We start from the raw sequence: 20,427 nt of genomic DNA, 5'->3' as shown, positions 1-20,427 counted from the left end.
CTGAAGGGGTTTGTGTTTTATCTACCTTCCTACTTATTAGGATTTTGGTTTTAGCTAGGTTGACTCTAAGGCCCTTCAATTCTAGACCTTGCTTCCACACCTGAAACTTCTCCTCTAGTTCTGATAGTGACTCCGCAATTAGGGCAAGGTCATCAGCATAGAGGAGCTCCCAGGGGCAACCTGTCTTGAACTCCTCTGTGATTGCCTGGAGGACTATGATAAATAAGAGGGGGCTGAGGACGGAACCTTGGTGGACCCCTACCTCTACCCGGAATTCATTGCTGTACTCATTTCCAACCCTCACCTTACTGGCAGCATCTCTGTACATGGCTCGCACAGCTCTCACTAACCATTCTTCTATCCCAAGTTTCCTCATTGACCACCAGATAAGGGATCGGGGGACCCTGTCAAAGGCTTTCTCCATGTCAACGAAAGCCAGGTACAGAGGTTTATCCTTAGCTAGGTATTTCTCCTGCAACTGTCTCACTAGAAATAAGGCATCAGTAGTGCTTTTACCTGGCACGAACCCAAACTGCATCTCATCTAAATTGATTCGCTCCCTAATTAGTTGGACTATGACCCTCTCTGTAACTTTCATAACCTGATCTAACAGCTTGATGCCTCTGTAATTATTTGTATCTAAAGCGTCACCTTTACCTTTGTAGCAGTTGACTATGATGCTGCTACACCAGTCATTGGGTATGACTCCTTCGTGTATCACCTGGTTCGTAATACGGGTGACTAGGCTATAGCCAACACTGCCAGATATTTTGAGCATCTCTGCAGTGATTCCTGATGGGCCGGGGGCTTTCCTGGTCTTCATACTCTTAATTGCTTTATCTATATATATATATATATTAAAGGATGTAATTGTGTAAAGTCAGAACAATGTGTGGGGGTGCAAAGTAAACTACAAAATGAAAAGAAAACAGAACAAAGTTGCAGTTTTACTTTGTATTTCTATATTTTGAGGTGAAGACCCCTTCTTCAGGACATTCGGAAAAGTGGTGGTTGGAAAAAGTTTGTTGCTCAAATGTGTGTAGGGAGAAGGGGAGAACACATCTGAGCAACAAACTTTTTCCAACCACTGCTGTTTGGAATGTCCTGAAGAAGGATTCTTCACTTCAAAATATAGAAATACAAATTAAAATTGCAACTTAGTTGTTCTGTTTTCTTTTCATTTCTTAGTAAACTTCGTACCTTCTCACCTTGTTCTAGCTTTATACAACTACATTCTTAAAGTTATACTTCACAATACTTTACAAAAACTACTTCATATATACATGGTGTATAAGATATTTGAGGACAGATTTATGTTTATAAAAAAAAAAAACAGATATATAATAACATAATTTTATTTATGAAAAAATGCTATGAGGATAAAAATAAACCTTCTTTTCTATAATGTTATTCAATAAAGCCACCTTCAGCTTCAACGATGGCTGCTATATGAGATCTAAATTATCTACTTGCTCGAATCAAGTGGTCCTGGTTCAGTTTGGACATTACTCTGACTGTGGCAGCTTTCATAGAATCTTTGGTGTTATAGGCGTGTTCACTGGCCTCTCTCTCAACAACACTCCACATGTAGTAGTCCACTGGAGATCTGGGTCAAATGTTAGGGGTTATGTGATCATGAAAATTTTTAGCCATCCATTCCTGTGTTACTAGAGCCATGTGTGTTAGTGCAGAGTCTTACTGAAACACATGTGGCCTTCCATTGCATACACTGTCTATCCAGAGCTTAACAATTATTTCCCAGACCTCAATGTAGATGGCAGAGTTAACTCTAAGGCCTTGTGGAAAGAAGTAAAGCGGCACCACATGTCCTTCATTGCTGACGACCCCTGAAACCATGACTCATCCCCTCCCCTAAAATGCTGCCCTTGTGGCAAAATTTGAAACCATTATTATTATTATCATTGGTTAAATGTCCATTTTTCCATGCTCACATGGTTCAGGTAGAATTTTGTTGAGGCTGGTTTTCAACACTGGATGCGCTTCCTGTCACCCACCCTCACTTGTTCCCAGGCAAGGCAATATTTCCCCATCACCTGACTTCATATGTTGTCAAGGCTAAAAGATAGTAACACACTCACAAAACAGGTTTCTTTCAGTTTCTGAGTCCCAAATCCTTTCCGAAGGCTTTGGACAGCCCAGGACTGACGAAAGAAGATATTTACTGAAGGTACCACATTATGGGACTGAACCCAAAACCATGTTGCTGGTAAGCAAGCTTCTTACCACACAACCGTGCCTGCAGCTACCAATATATTGTTCCTAATTAACATTTCCACCCGAATCACAGTTATCATTAAAACATTTAATCTACATTATTTTTCTCTGAATTCCAAACTTCTTCAACCATCGTGTTTCATGTTTCCTTATACTAATATATATTTCATAGGCATACTCTCAAGTTCAGCTGAAAGTCAATGGGAACTGCTGCCGCCCTGCTAAATGGAATAGTAGATTGGGATACCAGCGTGACCCTCGACCTTTTGCCATCCCTATCTCCCATATAAACCAAAATGGTGGATTGATTGGTTCAGTTGATGTTGTTATAGCTCGAATCTATCCTATAAGGGTAAAATATTTTCCTTCCTTTCATTTTAATATTCAAGCAATATGAACTTAAAACTGCAATTCACATAAAACTATTTACTTCTTTTCAGCCTTTTGGTGAACTATCATTTGTCTTTCATCTTTTACTTATATTTCAGTCATTAGACTGAAACCATGCTGGGGCACTTCCAAAATAATAATTAAATATATATATTATTAGGGAAGAAAATGGAGAGATTTAATGGATATAAATTAACTTATTAATTAATTAACATTGCCTACAATTGTTTGAATTCAAACTCAATACAAATTACAAAACATATATAATAAAATAGGTTTGCATTTTCACTTAATTTCATTTATTTTAGTATTCAGTTTAGTATTTTTATTGTTTTATTTTTGTATATATTCCTTATCATTGTCTGAATATTTTTATTATTTTTCATTTTTTATTTTTATTAATATTTACTTTTACTTACTTTTATTTTCATATTTCATATTTTAATATTTTTATATACTTTATTTTATTATTATTATTTTGTAATTTAGCAGTTTTCTTATACTACAGATATGAAATAAATTCATAAAATTTTTTTACAAATTTTGACCCCTTCTTATCTAAAGGTCTTATACTTGGAAATATAGAGAAGTGGTTGTGTGCCAGGTGAGTGGTTAGAGTACAATAGGCAGAGATAGTTGTCTTATTATAGAGAAGATACTTAGTTACATCAGTAGGGCAAAGAAGGTGAGAAGGAGAGACAGAGAGAGAGAGAGAGAGAAATAGATGGTGTTGAAGATGTATTGGGGAACAGTGGGAACAATGGTGGGGAGTATAAGTAGAACTGAAGGGATGGAGAGAAATGTTCCATCAGAGTGTGAAGGAATATGTTTAGAGATGGGAAAGACATGTCTGTAACAAGTCATGGTAAGGGAAACTAGAGTGGCTGTGAGTGGAGTAAGGAAGATACGTGAGGACATGGAGAGTGTGGTTAGGTACATAAGACAAAGTAGAGGGGCCCTGCAGTGGGTGAGGTGCATGAAGGAGGGTGCGGGAGGGCCTGCAGTGGGTGTTGGGAAGATGGGGGAGTTTTGACAGAAATTAGATAATGTGTGTGTGTGTGTGTCACAGAGGTGGGGGCCATGGCCATAAACAAATATACTTGTGTGTATGGCTGACCATAATTTTACTGAGCTTAACATGTTTTATAAAACACAGCAGATCACCAGAAGCCTTGTTCACTTGTCATCTCTGTGAGGCTCAACGTCTGAAGACTATTTGTCACCACTTCATCCCCCATCTTCTCTCTTGCACACTCCATCTGATGCCTCTTATACCCAATTTGTCCCTTAAAACACTTATACGCTGTTGCACATGCACACTGATATTGCACTTCGAGCTGAGCATGCTGGCTTGATTTTTTTCAAGCCTTCACATGTCCTCTGTAGTCACAACCCATGTTTCACTTCCATGTAGCATGGCTGTTCATACACAGGCATCATACAATCTGAGGGAGAGGCCCTTTATCACCAACAAAGGTAGTAGCTCTCTTAACTCTGCCCAACCCATTCTTATTCTAGCAGCTTCACTCTCACAACTACCTGCTTCACTGCTGACTTGGTCACCTACATAATGGACACTATCTACTACTTCTAAGGATCCCCCTAGACATTTGAGAAAGTTTATTTTCTATACATTCTTGAAGTTTATTGTACATGCACATCTGTCACACTCAGACTACTTTCTATTTTAACCTTCTTATTTCTTTATTGCCCACAAGGGGCTAAACATAGAGGGGACAAACAAGGACAGACAAAGGGATTAAGTCAATTACATCGACCCCAGTGCGTAACTGGTACTTATTTAATCAACCCCAAAAGGATGAAAGCAAAGTCGACCTCAGCAGAATTTGAACTCAGAACGTAAAGACAGACGAAATACCGCTAAGCATTTCGCCCGGCGTGCTAATGTTTCTGCCAGCTCACTGCCTTTTTTATTTTTATCTTCTTATGATACTATTTTAACCTTCTTATGATACCACTGCACTTCTCATGTGTCCATAGCTTACACTGGGTACACCTTATGGCATTTCTACCTACACCTTTTCTACATATTGAGTAGGACCATCTCTCTGGAAGGATTGAGTAATTTGCTTGTTTTCCTACTTGCTGAGACTTTGGTCTTTGCTGAATTAGCTCTAAAGTTCTTTGATTCCAGACCTTGCTTCCACACCTGAAATATCTTCTCTAGTTCTGGTAGTGATTCAGCTATAAGAACAAGGTCATTGGCATTGAGGAGCTCCCAAGAGTAGCCAGTCTTAAATTCCTCTGTTATGGCCTGGAGGAGTATGATATACAAGAGGTGGCTGAGAACTAATCCTTGGTAAACTCCTACATGTACACTAAATTTGTGCTGTTATACTCATTGTTGACTTTCACCTTATTGACAACGTCCCTGTACATGGTTTGTACAGTTCTCATCAACCACTCATCTATCCCTAGCTTCCAAATTGACCACCAGATAAGGGAGTGGGACCCTGTCAAAAGTTTTCTCCATGTCGATAAAAACCAAGTACAGAGATTTATTTTTAGTTAAATACTTCTCCTGCAGCTGCCTTACCAGAAATATAGCATCAGTAGTGCTTCTCCCTGCCACAAAACCAAACTGCATCTCATCTTGGCCAACTCTCTTCCTAATTAATTAGGCTATGACCCTCTCTGTAACTTTCATCACCTAGTCCAGCACTTTGATACCTCTATAATTATTTTTGTAACAGTTGACTATAATGCTGCTACACCAGTCGTTGGGTATGACTCCCTCATGGACAGTTTGATTAATTATATGGGTGACTAGACCTTATCTCACTTTGACAGATATTTTAAGCAACTCAGCAGTGATTCCTGATGGGTTGGGTATTTCCTTGTCTTCATATCCTTCATAGCTTTATCTACCAAGCTATCGTCTATTTGGATAGCTGGTCCCTCTTTTGGATCTATGTTAAGTAGACTCTCCTTCTCCGATGCATTCTCTTTATTTAACAGCCTTTCATAGTGGCACTTTGAAGCCTCTTTCTATACAGAATCACTGTGAACATGCTTCTCTCCTACAGCATCATGATTTTCACTGACACACTGTCTTGCAAACCAAAACACCAACAGCCTCTGGTCCACATACCACAGAACACTGGCAAACTTCTTCCTTCCTGTTTCTCCCCCAGCTAAATACACCTTGTCTCCCAGCTTCCCTTCTAGCGACCTGATATTATTTTCTACTACCACCACTTTTCTAGTTCTTCCAGGCCTGTTTCTTTGTTCTGATAACCATGTCTGCAATTCTGTTCCACCACCATGTCACCTTAGGTCTGGATGGGGCTTTGCACCTATCACAGATTTGGTCAGTGACCCTCACTAAGTTGTCCTTGGTGTCACTGAAGCAACTAAAGTGGTCTTGTGAATAATACAGTCAAGTATATATGGAAACACATTCTATAAGATCTAGGATAAATACATTGAGAGAGGAAAAAATTGTATGTTAAACACTAAAACATATGTTCATAAGTATCAATGTATTCATTTAGATTTTTGTCCAGATTGCGAATGATCCATTTGAAATTCATTTTTTTTTTTCTGTTAAGTACATGGAAAAAGTAAGTGGATCAAGAGCTGTTTTCCGGTCAAGTCATAATGAGCGTAAAGCAGAAGAACAATACAAAAGAATTCAACAGGAAACACTTGAGAGAGTTTATAACAAGGTGCAGCAAAACTATAAAGAGATTGTATCAAAAGGTATCTTATAATTAGAAAATTTATTTTAAATTTGTGGTTACCATGGAACTTAACATCGTCATCATCATCATCTGTCTTTCATGACGGCATGGATTGAATTGTTTGACAGGATCCAATGAGCGAGAGGACAGCGTTGAGCTCTGTTGTCTGCTTTTGGTGTGATCTCTACAGAAAACTTAAAAGGCAAGTTTGTAATTCTAGAGGACATTAGAATTGTGATCAAAGAACACAACACGTCAAAATCAGTTTCTCTATCATAATTGAGAAACTGATTTTGGTGTGTTGTATTCTTGAGGAAATCATTTCATTTCACATTGCACCAATCCACTCAATTGGTAAAAATGTGTAATCTTGCGATGGACTGGCGTCCTGTCCAGGCAGTAATATATATATATATGTGTGTGTGTGTGTGTGTGTGTGTGTGTGTGTGTGTGTGCCATAGAAGCTGTGTCCCCTGACTGGCTTTCATGCCAGTGGCACGTAACAAGCACCCACTACACTCTGGGAGTGGTTGGCATTAGGAAGGGCATCCAGCTGTAGAAACTCTGCCAGATCAGATTGGAGATTGGTGCAGTCGACTAGCTTACCAGACCTCAGTCAAACTGTCCAACCCATGCCAGCATGAAAAGCAGACGTTAAACGATGATGATGTAGATTTATATTCTTTTATTGGTATCGATTAGCCATCTTTGTTCTTTCTTTGTAACCAGTTTCCATGCCAATAATATCTGTAGCTCTTTTCTTTCATCTCTCAGGAAATAATGGGAAGCCAAAACAGTTTACTCATAAGGACATTGCTATTTTGGACAGTGGCAGAGATATTTATGATGCAATATTGTCAGCTTTACACCCTGAAAGTGTTCAAGTAAGCTTTTACTTTGTTTCAGAACAACAAATATTTCATCCCTAAAGATGGACTGTTAAATTCACCGAATCATTGTTGTATAATAACTAATATCACATTGTATAATAACTAATATCACATTGCTGATATCATTAAAATTTAGAATATTTCACAAGCATGAAATATTTTTTTTTTATAATGGTAGATCTTGAAGCATATAAAGTTATAAATGATTGTGTGTAAATATTGGGTTTAAGAGGCTTGACTTCCTGTATTCTGTTATTTGTTTCAGTCAGTTGACTGCGGCCATGCTGGAGTACCGCCTTGAAGGGTTTTAGTTGAACAACTCAACCCCAGGACTTATTCTTTGTTTTTTTAAAGCCTGGTACTTATTCTGTTGGCCCCTTATGCCAAACTGCTAAGTTACAGGGACGTAAACACACCAACACCAGTTGTCTAGCAGTGATGAGGAACAGACACAGGCACAAAGACACACACACACATATATATATATATAGTCAAATCGTCCAACCCTTGCTAGCATGGAAAGCGGACATTAAACGATGATGATGATGATGATGATGATGATGATGATATATATATATATATATATATATATATATATATATATATATATATATATATATATATACATATATATGACAAGCTTCTTTTCAGTTTCCGTCTACCAAATCCACTCACTAGGCTTTGGTCAGCCCAAGGCTATAGTAGAAGACACTTGCCCAAGGTGCCACGCTGTGGGACTGAACCTGGAACCATGTGGTTCGTAAGCAAGCTACTCACCACACAGCCACTCCTATATATATATATGACAGGCTTCTTTCAGTTTCTCTCTACGAAATCTACTCACAAGGTTTCAGTTGGCCCAAGGCTATAGTAGAAGACACTTGTCCAAGATGCCACACAATGGAACTGAACCTGGTACGATGTGGTTGGAAAGCAAGCTTCTTACCAACACAACCACACCTGCACCTATCCTGATATTTACATGCTATCATTTTTTGCTTTATATGCTTCAAGATCCACTGTTCCAAAACAGAACAATATCTACTTGTTGCTGATGTTACAACTGAGACATTTTATAACATCATTTATAATGACTCTCCCTAGATACACAAAGTAGGTTGTCTATAATTCAAAAGTAGCAGTTTCAATATTATTCGCTATTTACAATAGCTGCAGTATAATCAAATGGTTAAGAAATGCCCTGGGTTCAGTCTCAATGTGTGCATCTTCATTAAATTGTCGTTTTCTCTAACCTCAATACAAGCTGTAATTTGTGAGTGAAAGTGGGTTGACAGAAACAACAGAAGCTTGTTGGGTTCGTTGTACCTTTACCTCAAAAAGTACAAAAGGTACCAGCTGATTCTACCTGGGAATTACATGAAGGGTATATATGTTTGTGAGATGCTCAGCCACTTACCTGTTAATTCAGAAGCAGGTAGTTCAGGTGACCAAGCAACTGAATCCTCATCATCAAATGATGGAGATCCACCACCATCACTGTTTATATATCAAACTAATTAATGTTGTTTCTTGGTAGGGTCATTATGCCAATATTAATAACACATGCACTGATTCAATTCCATTCCTTTATTATTAATCATTTGGTTAAATATCTATCTAACTAACCAATCGATCATTTGTATAACTTACTCTTTTACTTGTTTCAGTCATTTGACTGTGGCCATGCTGGAGCACCACCTTTTAGTCGAGCAAATCGACCCCAGGACTTATTCTTTGTAACCCTGGTACTTATTCTATTGGTCTCTTTTGCCGAACCGCTAAGTTACAGGGATGTAAACATACCAGCATCGGTTGTCAAGCGACGTTGGGGGAACAAACACATACATATATATATATATATATATATATATATCATCATCATTATCGTTTAACGTCTGCTTGCCATGCTAGCATGGGTTGGACGATTTGACTGAGGACTGGTGAAACCGGATGGCAACACCAGGCTCCAGTCTGATTTGGCAGAGTTTCTACAGCTGGATGCCCTTCCTAACGCCAACCACTCAGAGAGTGTAGTGGGTGCTTTTACGTGTCACCCGCACGAAAACGGCCATGCTCGAAATGGTGTCTTTTATGTGCCACCCGCACAAGCCAGTCCAGGGGCACTGGCAACGATCTCGCTCGAAAATCCTACAGGATCCAGTCAGGCGGTACTGGCAACGGCCACGCTCAAAATGGTGCATCTCATGTGCCACCCGCACAAGAACCAGTCCAGGGGCACTGGCAACGATCTTACTTGGCTTGCCGGGTCTTCTCACGCACAGCACATTTCCAAAGGTCTCGGTCAGTAGTCATCGCCTCGGTGAGGCCCAATGTACGAAGGTCTTGCCTCACCACCTCAGCCCAGGTCTTCCTGGGCCTACCTCTTCCACGGGTTCCCTCAACTGTTAGGGTGTGGCACTTTATATATATATATATATACATATATATACACATATATACGACGGGCTTCTTTCAGTTTCCGTCTACCAAATCCACTCAGAAGGATTTGGTCGGCCTGAGGCTATAGTAGAAGACACTTACCCAAGGTGCCACGCAGTGGGACTGAACCCAGAACCATGTGGTTCGTAAGCAAGCTACTTACCACACAGCCACTCCTACACCTTGGTTAAACAGTTGATCGTCTGTGGTTTTTTTTTTCTTTTTGGTTCACAGTGACTTCTCTCCCGGTCTGCTATGGAGGCTGTGTTTGTCTGTCAGGGAAAATCTTTATTCTGTACAAGCAAAAATATCTTTCTAACCAGTTCTGTACAGCAGGCATTCAAACAATGTCAGTACCTACTTGACTTCACTTGTACTACTAATGCTCTTGGGAAAAGTATGCATACGGGCATAATTCTATGGTTACAAGTTGAATTCGCAACTAGATGATTTCATGTTCCACTCTACTGCATGGTACTACAATATTTTCTGGCTTACAAGTTTACATATCATATAAACACTCAAACACCTTCACTATCCTTCCAAATCCTGCTGCATTTTACTTCAAATTTTTAGTTCTCCAAAGTTGTCTTAGTGTATAAGTCAATCTGCTGTTTTTAACTGAAAGTTTTCATCTGAAAAATTCAACTTGTATACTGGAAAATATGGTGCTTAAACCTCATATGACCAATATCTTATGAGTGGAGTTTTGAAAGACAGAAATTTTGGAGGCTCATCACATATGTATATGCAGGTGTATATATTTTGCTGATGTATATCAGTGAGGGATATAAACATTGGTAAAAAACCGAAGACTGGTGATACTTCCTTGTCACTCTCATTTTCAGAAATGCTGTGAACTAATGATTTGCTCATTACTAAGTTATAGCTAAGAGCACCATTCTTCATAATTTGCATTATAAAGTAAATATATATATATATATATATATATATATACACTCTCGGAGTGGTTGGCGTTAGGAAGGGCATCCAGCTGTAGAAACTCTGCCAAATCAGATTGGGGCCTGGTGTAGCCATCTGGTTCACCAGTCCTTGGTCAAATCGTCCAACCCATGCTAGCATGGAAAGCGGATGTTAAACGATGAAGATGATCTTTTATTTTTTACTTGTTTCAGTCATTGGACTCTGGTCATGCTGGAGTACTGCTTTGAAAGGTTGTAGTCAAACACATTGACCCCTGTATTTATAATTTTTTTTAAAGTCTGGTACTTATTCTATAAGTCTCTTTTGCCAAACTGCTAGGTTATGAAGATGTGGGAACAAACATACACAAAGACATACACACAAATGATAGGCTTCCATACAGTTTCCATCAACCAAATTCATTCACAAGATATTGGTTGTCCTGGGGCCATAGTAGAAAACACATGTGATGTACAGTGATGTCCTGGGGCCATAGTAGAAGACACATGTGATGTGCAGTGGAATTGAACCCGAAACCACATGGCTGCAAAGTGAGCTTCTTGACCACATAAACTCCATTTTTCCCACCTTCTTTGATGAATGAAATCGAACTTATCTTTCATTGACATCCTTCCTTCTTTGTTGGTTATATTCAACTATGGTTTCTACATTCTTCTCTGACATCCTTCTAGAATTAGCCTCTCCTTGCAACTTACTATATAAGGATATATATTTTCAGTTTGTACCCAGCTACACTAAGTAGGATTGGTTCATGTTTTTTCCTTTTGCTTGATTTTTTTTGTTTTTTTAATCAGTTTATCATCCCATTGTTTTAGTAAAATTTATACCAGTAGTATAACAAGGAGGTCTCTACAAGGTCCTTCTATTTGCTTGTCATAGCAGCAAAATCTCCTTCAATCAATAGTTTTTACACCTTAGAAATAGGAAGGATACATTGGACAGTGTAATCTTAGATTTACAAAATTGCTTTATTGTCATGAATGAAATGCTTTTAATCACAAGTCGACCTGAGACTTAGCAAATACAACAACAAAATATACTGGAATTTCAGGTCAAAGGTGAAACTTCTTTTGGGTTGACAAATAATTCATGAGCGTTTTTTTTTTTTCGAATTTAAAAATGCATGCAGAAATAAAACGCATTTGCAAAATGTTTTGTCTTATCTGAAAGAGAATTTTATGCTCTACAAGATAGTGTGATTTGATTTTTTTAACTTTATTGATTTTTGTGTATTTTCAGATCATCAAATAGGAATGTCAAGTGGACAAAACTGAGCATTTTCAACACCATTTGCTTTTTGCATTTAATCGAGGTGTTAAGCCTGCCAAAGCTGCTCATGAGATTTGTGCTGTGTATGCAGAAGGAGCAATTTCTCAAAGTACTGCCCACCATTGGTTTCCGTGCTTCAAAAATGGGAATTTTGACCGCAAGGATGGATCACACAACAGTCAACCGATTGAATTTGATGAAGAGCAATTGAATCAACTTCTTCACAAAAATCCACATCAAAAAACCAGAGAATTGGCAGAGCAAATAGACTGTGATCAAAAAAACACTGTAGTGAACAACTTTCACTCAATGGGCAAGGTTCATCAAACTCATTTGGTCGACCAGGATGTGATCCATCTTTGACGTCAAAATTCTCAGTTTTGAAGTGGAGAAACCAAAAGCATCGCTCCATCTCCATACACAACACAAATTTTACAAGGCTTAACACCTCGTTTTGTCCTCTTGACATTTCATTTTAATAATCTGAATATACAATCAATAAAATTATAAAATCAAAACAATATCTTGTAGAGCAAAAAATTCTCTTTCAAATAACATACATCATCATCATCATCATCATCATCATCATTTAACGTCCGCTTTCTATTTTATTTCTTTGTGCATTTTTAAATTTGAAAAAGACGCTCATGAATTATTCCTCAACCCAGTACATAGTGGCTCACTCTGCTAAGAATAGCTACCAAATCTTCTTCAATTCACACCCTACAACTTTATTTTGAAAGTATGTTGTTTAAGAAAGGGAGCAACCAAAAGTCATGCTACACAACTTTTTGTGATTTGTGTATCATATATTCTTATAGTGTATCCACATGAGTATACACATGGCATGCATGTGGGATAAACACTGGTAAGACATGCTTCATGAAGGGAGCTCAATATCAACAGAGGAAAACATAAAATAGAGCTTTAAGATGAAATGCAGTTATGCTAAAAGGACATCCACTTACAAAGCAATGAAAAATTACTGCCTAAACACTATCACATTGCGTGTATGATAATCCTGCTCATTTACAGCCATCACATGATGTGAGGACAAGGGTACATACAAATACATGTGTACACTCACACACACATACACACATCTGGGGCTATAGTAGAATCACTTGCCCAAGGTGCCATGTAGTGGGTCTGAACCAACTTCTTAACCACACATTGATGCCTACACCTGTCTCAGTTAATTTTGAAAATAATCAAGAAATTTGAGTGATGTAGTAAAATGACTTTGTCAATGTTAATTTGATGTTTGGGAAACAGATCTTACATAAAAGTACAGTGGAAAGTTTTTATTGAAATAGGAACTTTAACAAGGAGTTTTGTATCATAAAATCAGGGAGTCTCAAGCTGGTTGAGTGTCAAAGGGATTAATCTATGAAAGCCAATCTGTTCAGTAAAATTATGCATCACTGTATTTCAGTGGTTCCCAAACTTGTTAGAGACGCGACCCACTACTTATGACACCAGTTTATGGCGACCCACTTAGATATCCTGTTTGCCACTTATGTTGAAATTATTGACTGGAATAGTTGAACATTAATGAAAGAAACAAATTTATATCAGATTACATTTTCATTGAGGCCTGTGAGAAGGATGAGCCTGTTTCTTGCTACGCTCAAAAATAGAATTAACATCAGGTTCAATGCGTGATAGTTTCAGCCGTAAAGAATTTGAGAGTTGCAGTTTATTTCAAAATTTGCTTTTAATCTCAACCATTGCTGAAAATTCAGCTTCACAATTATAAGATGACGCGAAAGGGAGAAGTACTTTTAATGCTTCGGTGGAAATGATTGGGTACGGGATTTGAAGAGACGCCCAGAACTTTGATAAACAGCAGTTAATCAAAGCTAATGCATAATTTTATAACTTTTTGCGACCCACTAGGATTCCATTCGCGACCCATCAGTGGGTCACAGCTTATAGTTTGGGAACCACTGCTGTATTTAATAAGTCTCCCTCTAAAAGAAGCTTTCTATAGTGATGATATAAAGGGAGAGATGAGGTTTCTAAAAAGAGGTTACTGTTTACCTTTCATTTGTTTGTCATTGGACTAGTCAAACAAATTAACCCCAGTATTTCTTTTTTTAAGTCTGATATTTGTTCTATTGGTATTTTTTGATCAACCATTGAGTTACAAGGATGTGAACAAACCAACATAGGTTGTAAAGTGTTGGTGGGAGGACAGACCCAAAAGCACACAAACAACCCCCCCCCCACCCACCCACCCCCACACACACACATATATATATACACTCTCGGAGTGGTTGGCGTTAGGAAGGGCATCCAGCTGTAGAAACTCTGCCAGATCAGATTGGAGCCTGGTGTAGCCATCTCGTTTCACCAGTCCTCAGTCAAATCATCCAACCCATGCTAGCATGGAAAGCGGACGTTAAACAACGACGATATATATATACCTTCCACAGTTTCTATGTATATATATTTCATTTCATGTTTGCTCTTTTTTTTTTTTTTTCCATAATAGCTCTATTTGAATTATTTTTTTCTTTCCTTCCTTCCAAGGAATATCTTACCGAACATCAAAGAACACTGTTAGCCAATTATCAGCAAGAAGTTCAAAATTTAAGAAATCAGAAAATACAAGATGAATTACAGAAAGCTCTTTCAGATGAAAATGAGGCAAGTTCTTTTTTTTTTCCTTTTTCAGTTCCTTTTTCAACATTGCGATCATTTAAAATCTTGTCATTTTATGAAGTTCACTTTTTAAATTTTATTCAAATATATTTTCTGTCATAGAAGAATCCAAAACGCAATGTTGTTGCTGTTTTAAAAGCAAGATTGGTGGGCTGCAGTGAACGAGATCAAGAACCACTTGCCAGTAAGACTTATTTCTCATTTATTTTACTGTAGATCTAACTATTCAATCTAATCGAAGTAACTTCTATATGCTGTAGTCTATGTACTAAATATTTTATTAGGATTCCACTCACATCTAAGTTACATTATAGGAATGTTAAATTAGCCACACACACACATTTATTTTATCTAATTAGCAGTAGGTACAAAATAACTTTACTTAGATTATATTTCTTCTTAACTTTCTGGATGCGTTTGTATATCATGCGTAAGGTGTAGTTCTTGTTATTAATTTAAATGTATTGTATTACACATGACATCAGCAAACATTGTTACCTGTCATAATTGCTTATTTAGCTACGCTATTGACTATATGGAAACCAACAGAAGAACTCATAAACACCTTGTCAGAGGGTTCAAGATATCGTATCTACAACCTGGTCCCTGCACAGGCTCGGTAGGTGATGATTTAAAGCACTTCTTTTTTTTTTTATCATTTTCATTTTAAATATATTTCTATAAGAAAATATTGGCCTCAAGTTTTGGCACAAGGCCAGCAATTTCAGGTCACAGGCTAAGTTGATTACCAGTGCTCAACTGGTCCTTATTTTATTAACTCCTAAAGGATGAAAGGCAAAGTCGACCTCAGTGGAATTTGAACTCAGAATGTAAAGGCAGACGTAATGCCGCTAAGCATTTTGTTCAGCATGCTAACAATTCTACCATCTTGTTGCCTTTTGATGAGTAAATATCAAGGGTAGGGAAAATGGTAGCAATTTTTTAAATATTATGTTTATTGCGTAATCATAACCTTATATGTTCTAATTCTTTGTGTATAAATAAGTATACATAAGAATTTTATTTATGTTAAATCATCATCATCATCATCATCATTTAACGTCTGCTTTCCTTGCTGGCATGGGTTGGACAGTTTGACTGGAACTGGTAAGCTGGAGAGCTGCACCAGGTTCCAGTCTGATTTGGCATGGTTTCTATGGCTGGATGCCCTTCCTAATGCCAACCACTCCAAGAGTGTAATGGGTGCTTTCTATGCGCCACCAGCACAGGTGCCAGTTATGTGACACCGGCATCAATTGATATGAATTTGAAAATACAATTGTATTTCATTTTATTACTGTAGCAATGACAGTATCACAGCAACAAATGCCTGACAAACAACTAATTAAACTTCTGAAAAGTAATAGTTTTCATAAAAGCCACTTGAAGATAATAAAAGTGATGATGATGATGATGATATCCAGCTAAAATATTCTACCTGCTTTATGTTTAAACTGGTCAGATCTGGCTTCTTACACCTGCCCCACAATCTCATTCTAAAAATAAGCAATCACATCGGCAAAATCTCAAAGCTACAAGATAATGCATAATTAATTCAAAACAATTTGAATAAATAGACTTTACATTTGACTGAATAATTTGAACGCAGGAGGGTTAAAAAGTTCCTGAGCTTTGGTATAGGATCAAAAACTGATTTGGCTATATTTTCTGGCTCTGAAAGGAAACTCAGTGCTTGTGATACAACATTATCCATATAGATTATATGAAAACATTCTATAAAACAAAATCACTCTATACATAAGATTCCACTTACGTAAAGAATTTAATGGTTGTTATTTGTTTTCTTGCATTTTGACTCTTTGAATACATTTCTATTATCAAGTTTCCAATGTAAATTGTTTATAAGATCTCTCTTCATTGAATGACGTTTATATTTAGTAAGAGTTCTACAATAAGTGGCATCATTGGAGATTGATAAAATAAGCAAAACTAGAAAGAGTAAACAACAACAAAGTGTTGTGGAAGGATTCTGACCACCCTTCAAGTGACTAAAAGTGAACTGACTCATTCTTATATAAAACAAAGAACTGTGAGCGATTGGCAGTTTGAGTTAGTAAGCAGAGCGCTGTGAAGTGGATATAGAGTGCTGAGTCTTATGTATTAGTAATGGTTGTGTATTGTGTATATACTTTCTTTCCTTCCTGCTTCGTTATATTATACATCCAATACAAGGGTATAAAAAAAAGAAGCATCATGACACAACAATTGAAATGGTAAAAAATAAACAAGTAGTTACATGAACTTATATTTTCATTATGTCATATAATCTTTCATCACTTATAACTGAAGCATTACCGTAATTTGAACATCTATCTTTTTATTTTATAATTGACAGTGCAATACATAGATGGCTGTTTCAATTTAATACTGCTTCAGTTGTGTCTAGCAAATTTTCATCTGGCTGGACAGCTAGTCAAAACATCAGTGAATGTTTTATTTGTTGTTTTCTATATTGGAAGCAATGAATTGTCATACGAACATGTGGCTAGCTGTGAGTGTGCACCATTCAAAAGACTCCAAAGAGACCAAAATACATCTAGCATTCTCACTGGTTACTGCTGGGATGAATTTTCATGTCTCCGATAGCTATTGTGTTTTTATCACATTAGTGCATAAGAGATGTTATCTCAAGATAAATACTGTAGTAAGTGGCCTATTAGTAGTGTATATGCATTAAGTATGTTATATAGAAGGCTATTTAATTTGATACCACCTCAATTGCATATACAGGGGTTGGACAAAATAATGGAAACAGTTTCATAGCATCATAATTTTGAAATATCTATAAAACCATCAAAAGCTTGTTCATTTTTATGTTTTTTGATTTATCATTATTAGTGTTGCTTAATATGTTTTGCTAAAATGGCTGTTTCTCTTCAGATATCATCAGAAAAAGGTAATTAAAATTCATTAAAATGACAGCTCTATCGGACTTTCAAAGAGGTCAAATTGTTGGTGTTCGTATGGCAGAAAAACAGCCAAAATGTTTGGTGTATCAAGAAGTACTGTCTCGAAAGTAGTGACAGCCTTTCAGAAAGGAGGGAAAAACCTCCTCATCGAAACAAAACTCCGGAAGAAAACCAAAACTTTCAGATAGGGACCGTAGGACTCTTACGCAAATTGTTAGGAAGGATCACAAAATTACAGCTCCCAAAATTACTGCAGAGCTTAATAACCACCTCGAGAACCCAGTTTCCACAAAAAATGTTCGCCGGGAGCTGCACAAAGCCGGATTTCACGGCAGGGCTGCAATCAGAAAACCACTACTTTCAAAAACAAACGTTGCAAAGTATTTAGAATGGAGTAAAAACCTACAGAATTGGTCCCTAGAGCAGTGGAAGAATGCTATTTTCTCGGATGAGTCATCCTTTACCCTATTTCTGACTACTGACCGAGTATACGTATGGAGACAGCCAAAAGAAGCATTTGACCCAGACTGCCTTTTTACAACAGTTAAACATGGAGGAGGATCTGTGATGATCTGGAGTGCTATATCTTGGAAATCTGCCGGCCCAATGGTTTCCCTTCATGGCAGAATTAATAGTCAAGTCTATTTAAGCATTTTATCTGGTCAAATTCATCCTATGGTTGCAGAACTGTTTCTGGAGGGAAACGCAATCTTTCAGGATGATAATGCACCAATTCACACAGCTAAAGTTGTTACTGAATGGCACGAGGAACATTCTAGTGAAGTTAAACATCTTATCTGGCCACCACAGTCCCCAGATCTCAATATTATTGAACATTTATGGTGCATTTTAGAAAAACAAGTAAGGAGTCGATATCCTTCACCATCATCACTACAAGAACTGGAGACTGTTTTAGCTGAAGAATGGATAAAAATTCCTTTGAAAACAATTCAAACTTTGTACAAGTCCATACCTCATAGAATTCAAGCTGTAATTACTGCCAAAGATGGTCCTACCCCATATTAAAATTAATTTGTTTGAAATGTTAAGGTGTTTCCATTATTTTGTCCAGCCCCTGTATATCAGATTGTATTTTGTTTTGTTTTTTCCCCCTTGATTTTATTTCCCTAAACAACAAGAAAAACAAGTAAATTACATCTAAAATTGTAAAAATCCTTGTTAAAATTATTAACATTGCAAGTTAATATTTTCTACGTCCTTTAAAAAAGAAGTCATGTTGCATTCCATGTAATAAAATATTTTGGTGTTGATCAGGAGATAGAGAAGGATGGTGGATTCGACTAAAGGCGGTGCTCCAGCATGGCCTCAGTCAAATGACTGAAACGAATAAAAGAATATGTTAATTCCAATTTTTCACTACTCACTTTTATCTCATCTGGATATCAGCATCAAAGACTTCCTGTTAGTTGGGCTCAAAGTCCCTTTCTGTTCCTCTCCTACTGCTCTCCACATTCTTCCAGCTACTACTAACAAATCTTTGACCATATTTATTATGGCATCGATGACATATACCTCACTTCATGCATCAATAAAGTTATCATCCTTGACTTTCACACTCACAACTCTTCTTGGCTCTCACATTCATCTCATATTGATGCCCCTGGTGCAAAAACCAAGTATTTTTCATTCTCCAAATCTCAAAATGAATTATTTTTATCCCCTACTACATGCATCCTTGGAAATCCTTTAAGCAGGGAATGATTTTATGGTATTCACTTTAATTTTATGGCATTCACTTTAAGGTGACCATTGCTTAAACAGATTTCTCCTGTCTCATCCACAAGTTTTATGTCAAAATTATTGATCATTATTTATAATTTTTCTAGATGTTTTTGGATTATTTTCAACCAATTTCCAACCATATTTTATGGTATTCACTTTATGTTAACCATTACTTAGACAGATTTCTCCTATCTCATCTACAAGTTTTATGTCAACATTATTAATCATTAATTATAGTTTCTCTTGATGTTTTGGATCATTTTCAACCAATTTCCAACCATATTTTATGGTATTCACTTTATGTTAACCATTACTTTGACAGATTTCTCCTATCTCATCCACAAGTTTTATGTCAACATTATTAATCATTATTTTAGTTTCTCTAAGTGTTCTGGATCATTTTCAACCACTCCATTTTCAGCGCTTTTTTTTTTGTTGTAAATAGTTGTTGCAGACATGACTGTTTGGTAAGAAGCTTACTTCCCAACCACATGATTCCAGGTTCAGTCCCACTGCATGGCACCTTAGTCAAGTGTCTTCTACTATAGCCCCAGACCAACCAAAGCCTCTTAAGTGGATTTGATGAATGGAAACTGAAAGAAGCCTATCATGTGTGTGTGTTTGTATCTTTCTCCCCCCCCCCCCACCACCACCACCACATCACTTGACAGCCAGTATTGGTTTGCTTACATCCTTGTAACTTAGTAGTTTGGCATAAGAGATTAATAGAATAAGTGTCAGATTTAAAAAAATAAATACTGGGATTGGTTTTTTTTTACTAAAACCCTTCAAGGCCGTGCCCCAGCTTGGGCACAGTCCAATGACTGAGACAAGTGAAAACTAAACTAAATGAATGAATACATGATGGAAAAAAAGTATTTTTGGTGATCTTGAATCTACAATGAACTATCCCATACGAATATACAATATGGCAACAGACATAAAAACATCGTATATATGATATAGTTATTTCTTTGTTGCCCATAAGGGGCTAAACACAGAGAGAACAAACAAGGACAGACAAAGGGGTTAAGTCAATTACATCAACCCCAGTGCATAACTGGTACTTACTTAATCAACCCCCGAAAGGATGAAAGGCAAAGTTGACCTTAGTGGAATTTGAACTCAGAACATAACGGCAGGCAAAATACCGCTAAGCATTTCGCCCGGCATGCTAACGATTCCGCCAGCTCGCCGCCATTGGTATATATGATA

At 37.2% G+C, this 20,427-nt stretch overlaps 1 protein-coding gene across 3 annotated transcripts in view; it reads left to right on the top strand.

Annotated features, from left to right (window-relative positions):
* LOC106876073 (uncharacterized) overlaps nt 1–20,427 on the top strand; it is a 143,285-nt gene that overhangs the window by 97,567 nt on the left and 25,291 nt on the right. For 2 of the 3 annotated variants that reach the window (XR_016242711.1, XM_014924478.3), the window contains exons 17-22: nt 2,408–2,587; nt 6,198–6,348; nt 7,104–7,213; nt 14,408–14,524; nt 14,642–14,723; nt 15,059–15,158. Coding sequence is in view for 1 of the 3 variants with exons in the window: in XM_014924478.3 (XP_014779964.2) it covers nt 2,408–2,587; nt 6,198–6,348; nt 7,104–7,213; nt 14,408–14,524; nt 14,642–14,723; nt 15,059–15,158 (740 nt within the window). In the remaining 2 variants the exon portion in view is untranslated. Of the gene's footprint in view, nt 1–2,407; nt 2,588–6,197; nt 6,349–7,103; nt 7,214–14,407; nt 14,525–14,641; nt 14,724–15,058; nt 15,159–20,427 lie in introns of those variants that run through there. The other variant, XR_016242712.1, reaches the window with a different exon arrangement.

The sequence above is a fragment of the Octopus bimaculoides genome, chromosome 7, assembly GCF_046866305.1.
Source record: "Octopus bimaculoides isolate indiv1 chromosome 7, ASM4686630v1, whole genome shotgun sequence".
NCBI lineage: Eukaryota > Metazoa > Mollusca > Cephalopoda > Octopoda > Octopodidae > Octopus > Octopus bimaculoides.
This window is presented reverse-complemented; position numbering and strand designations above follow the sequence as displayed.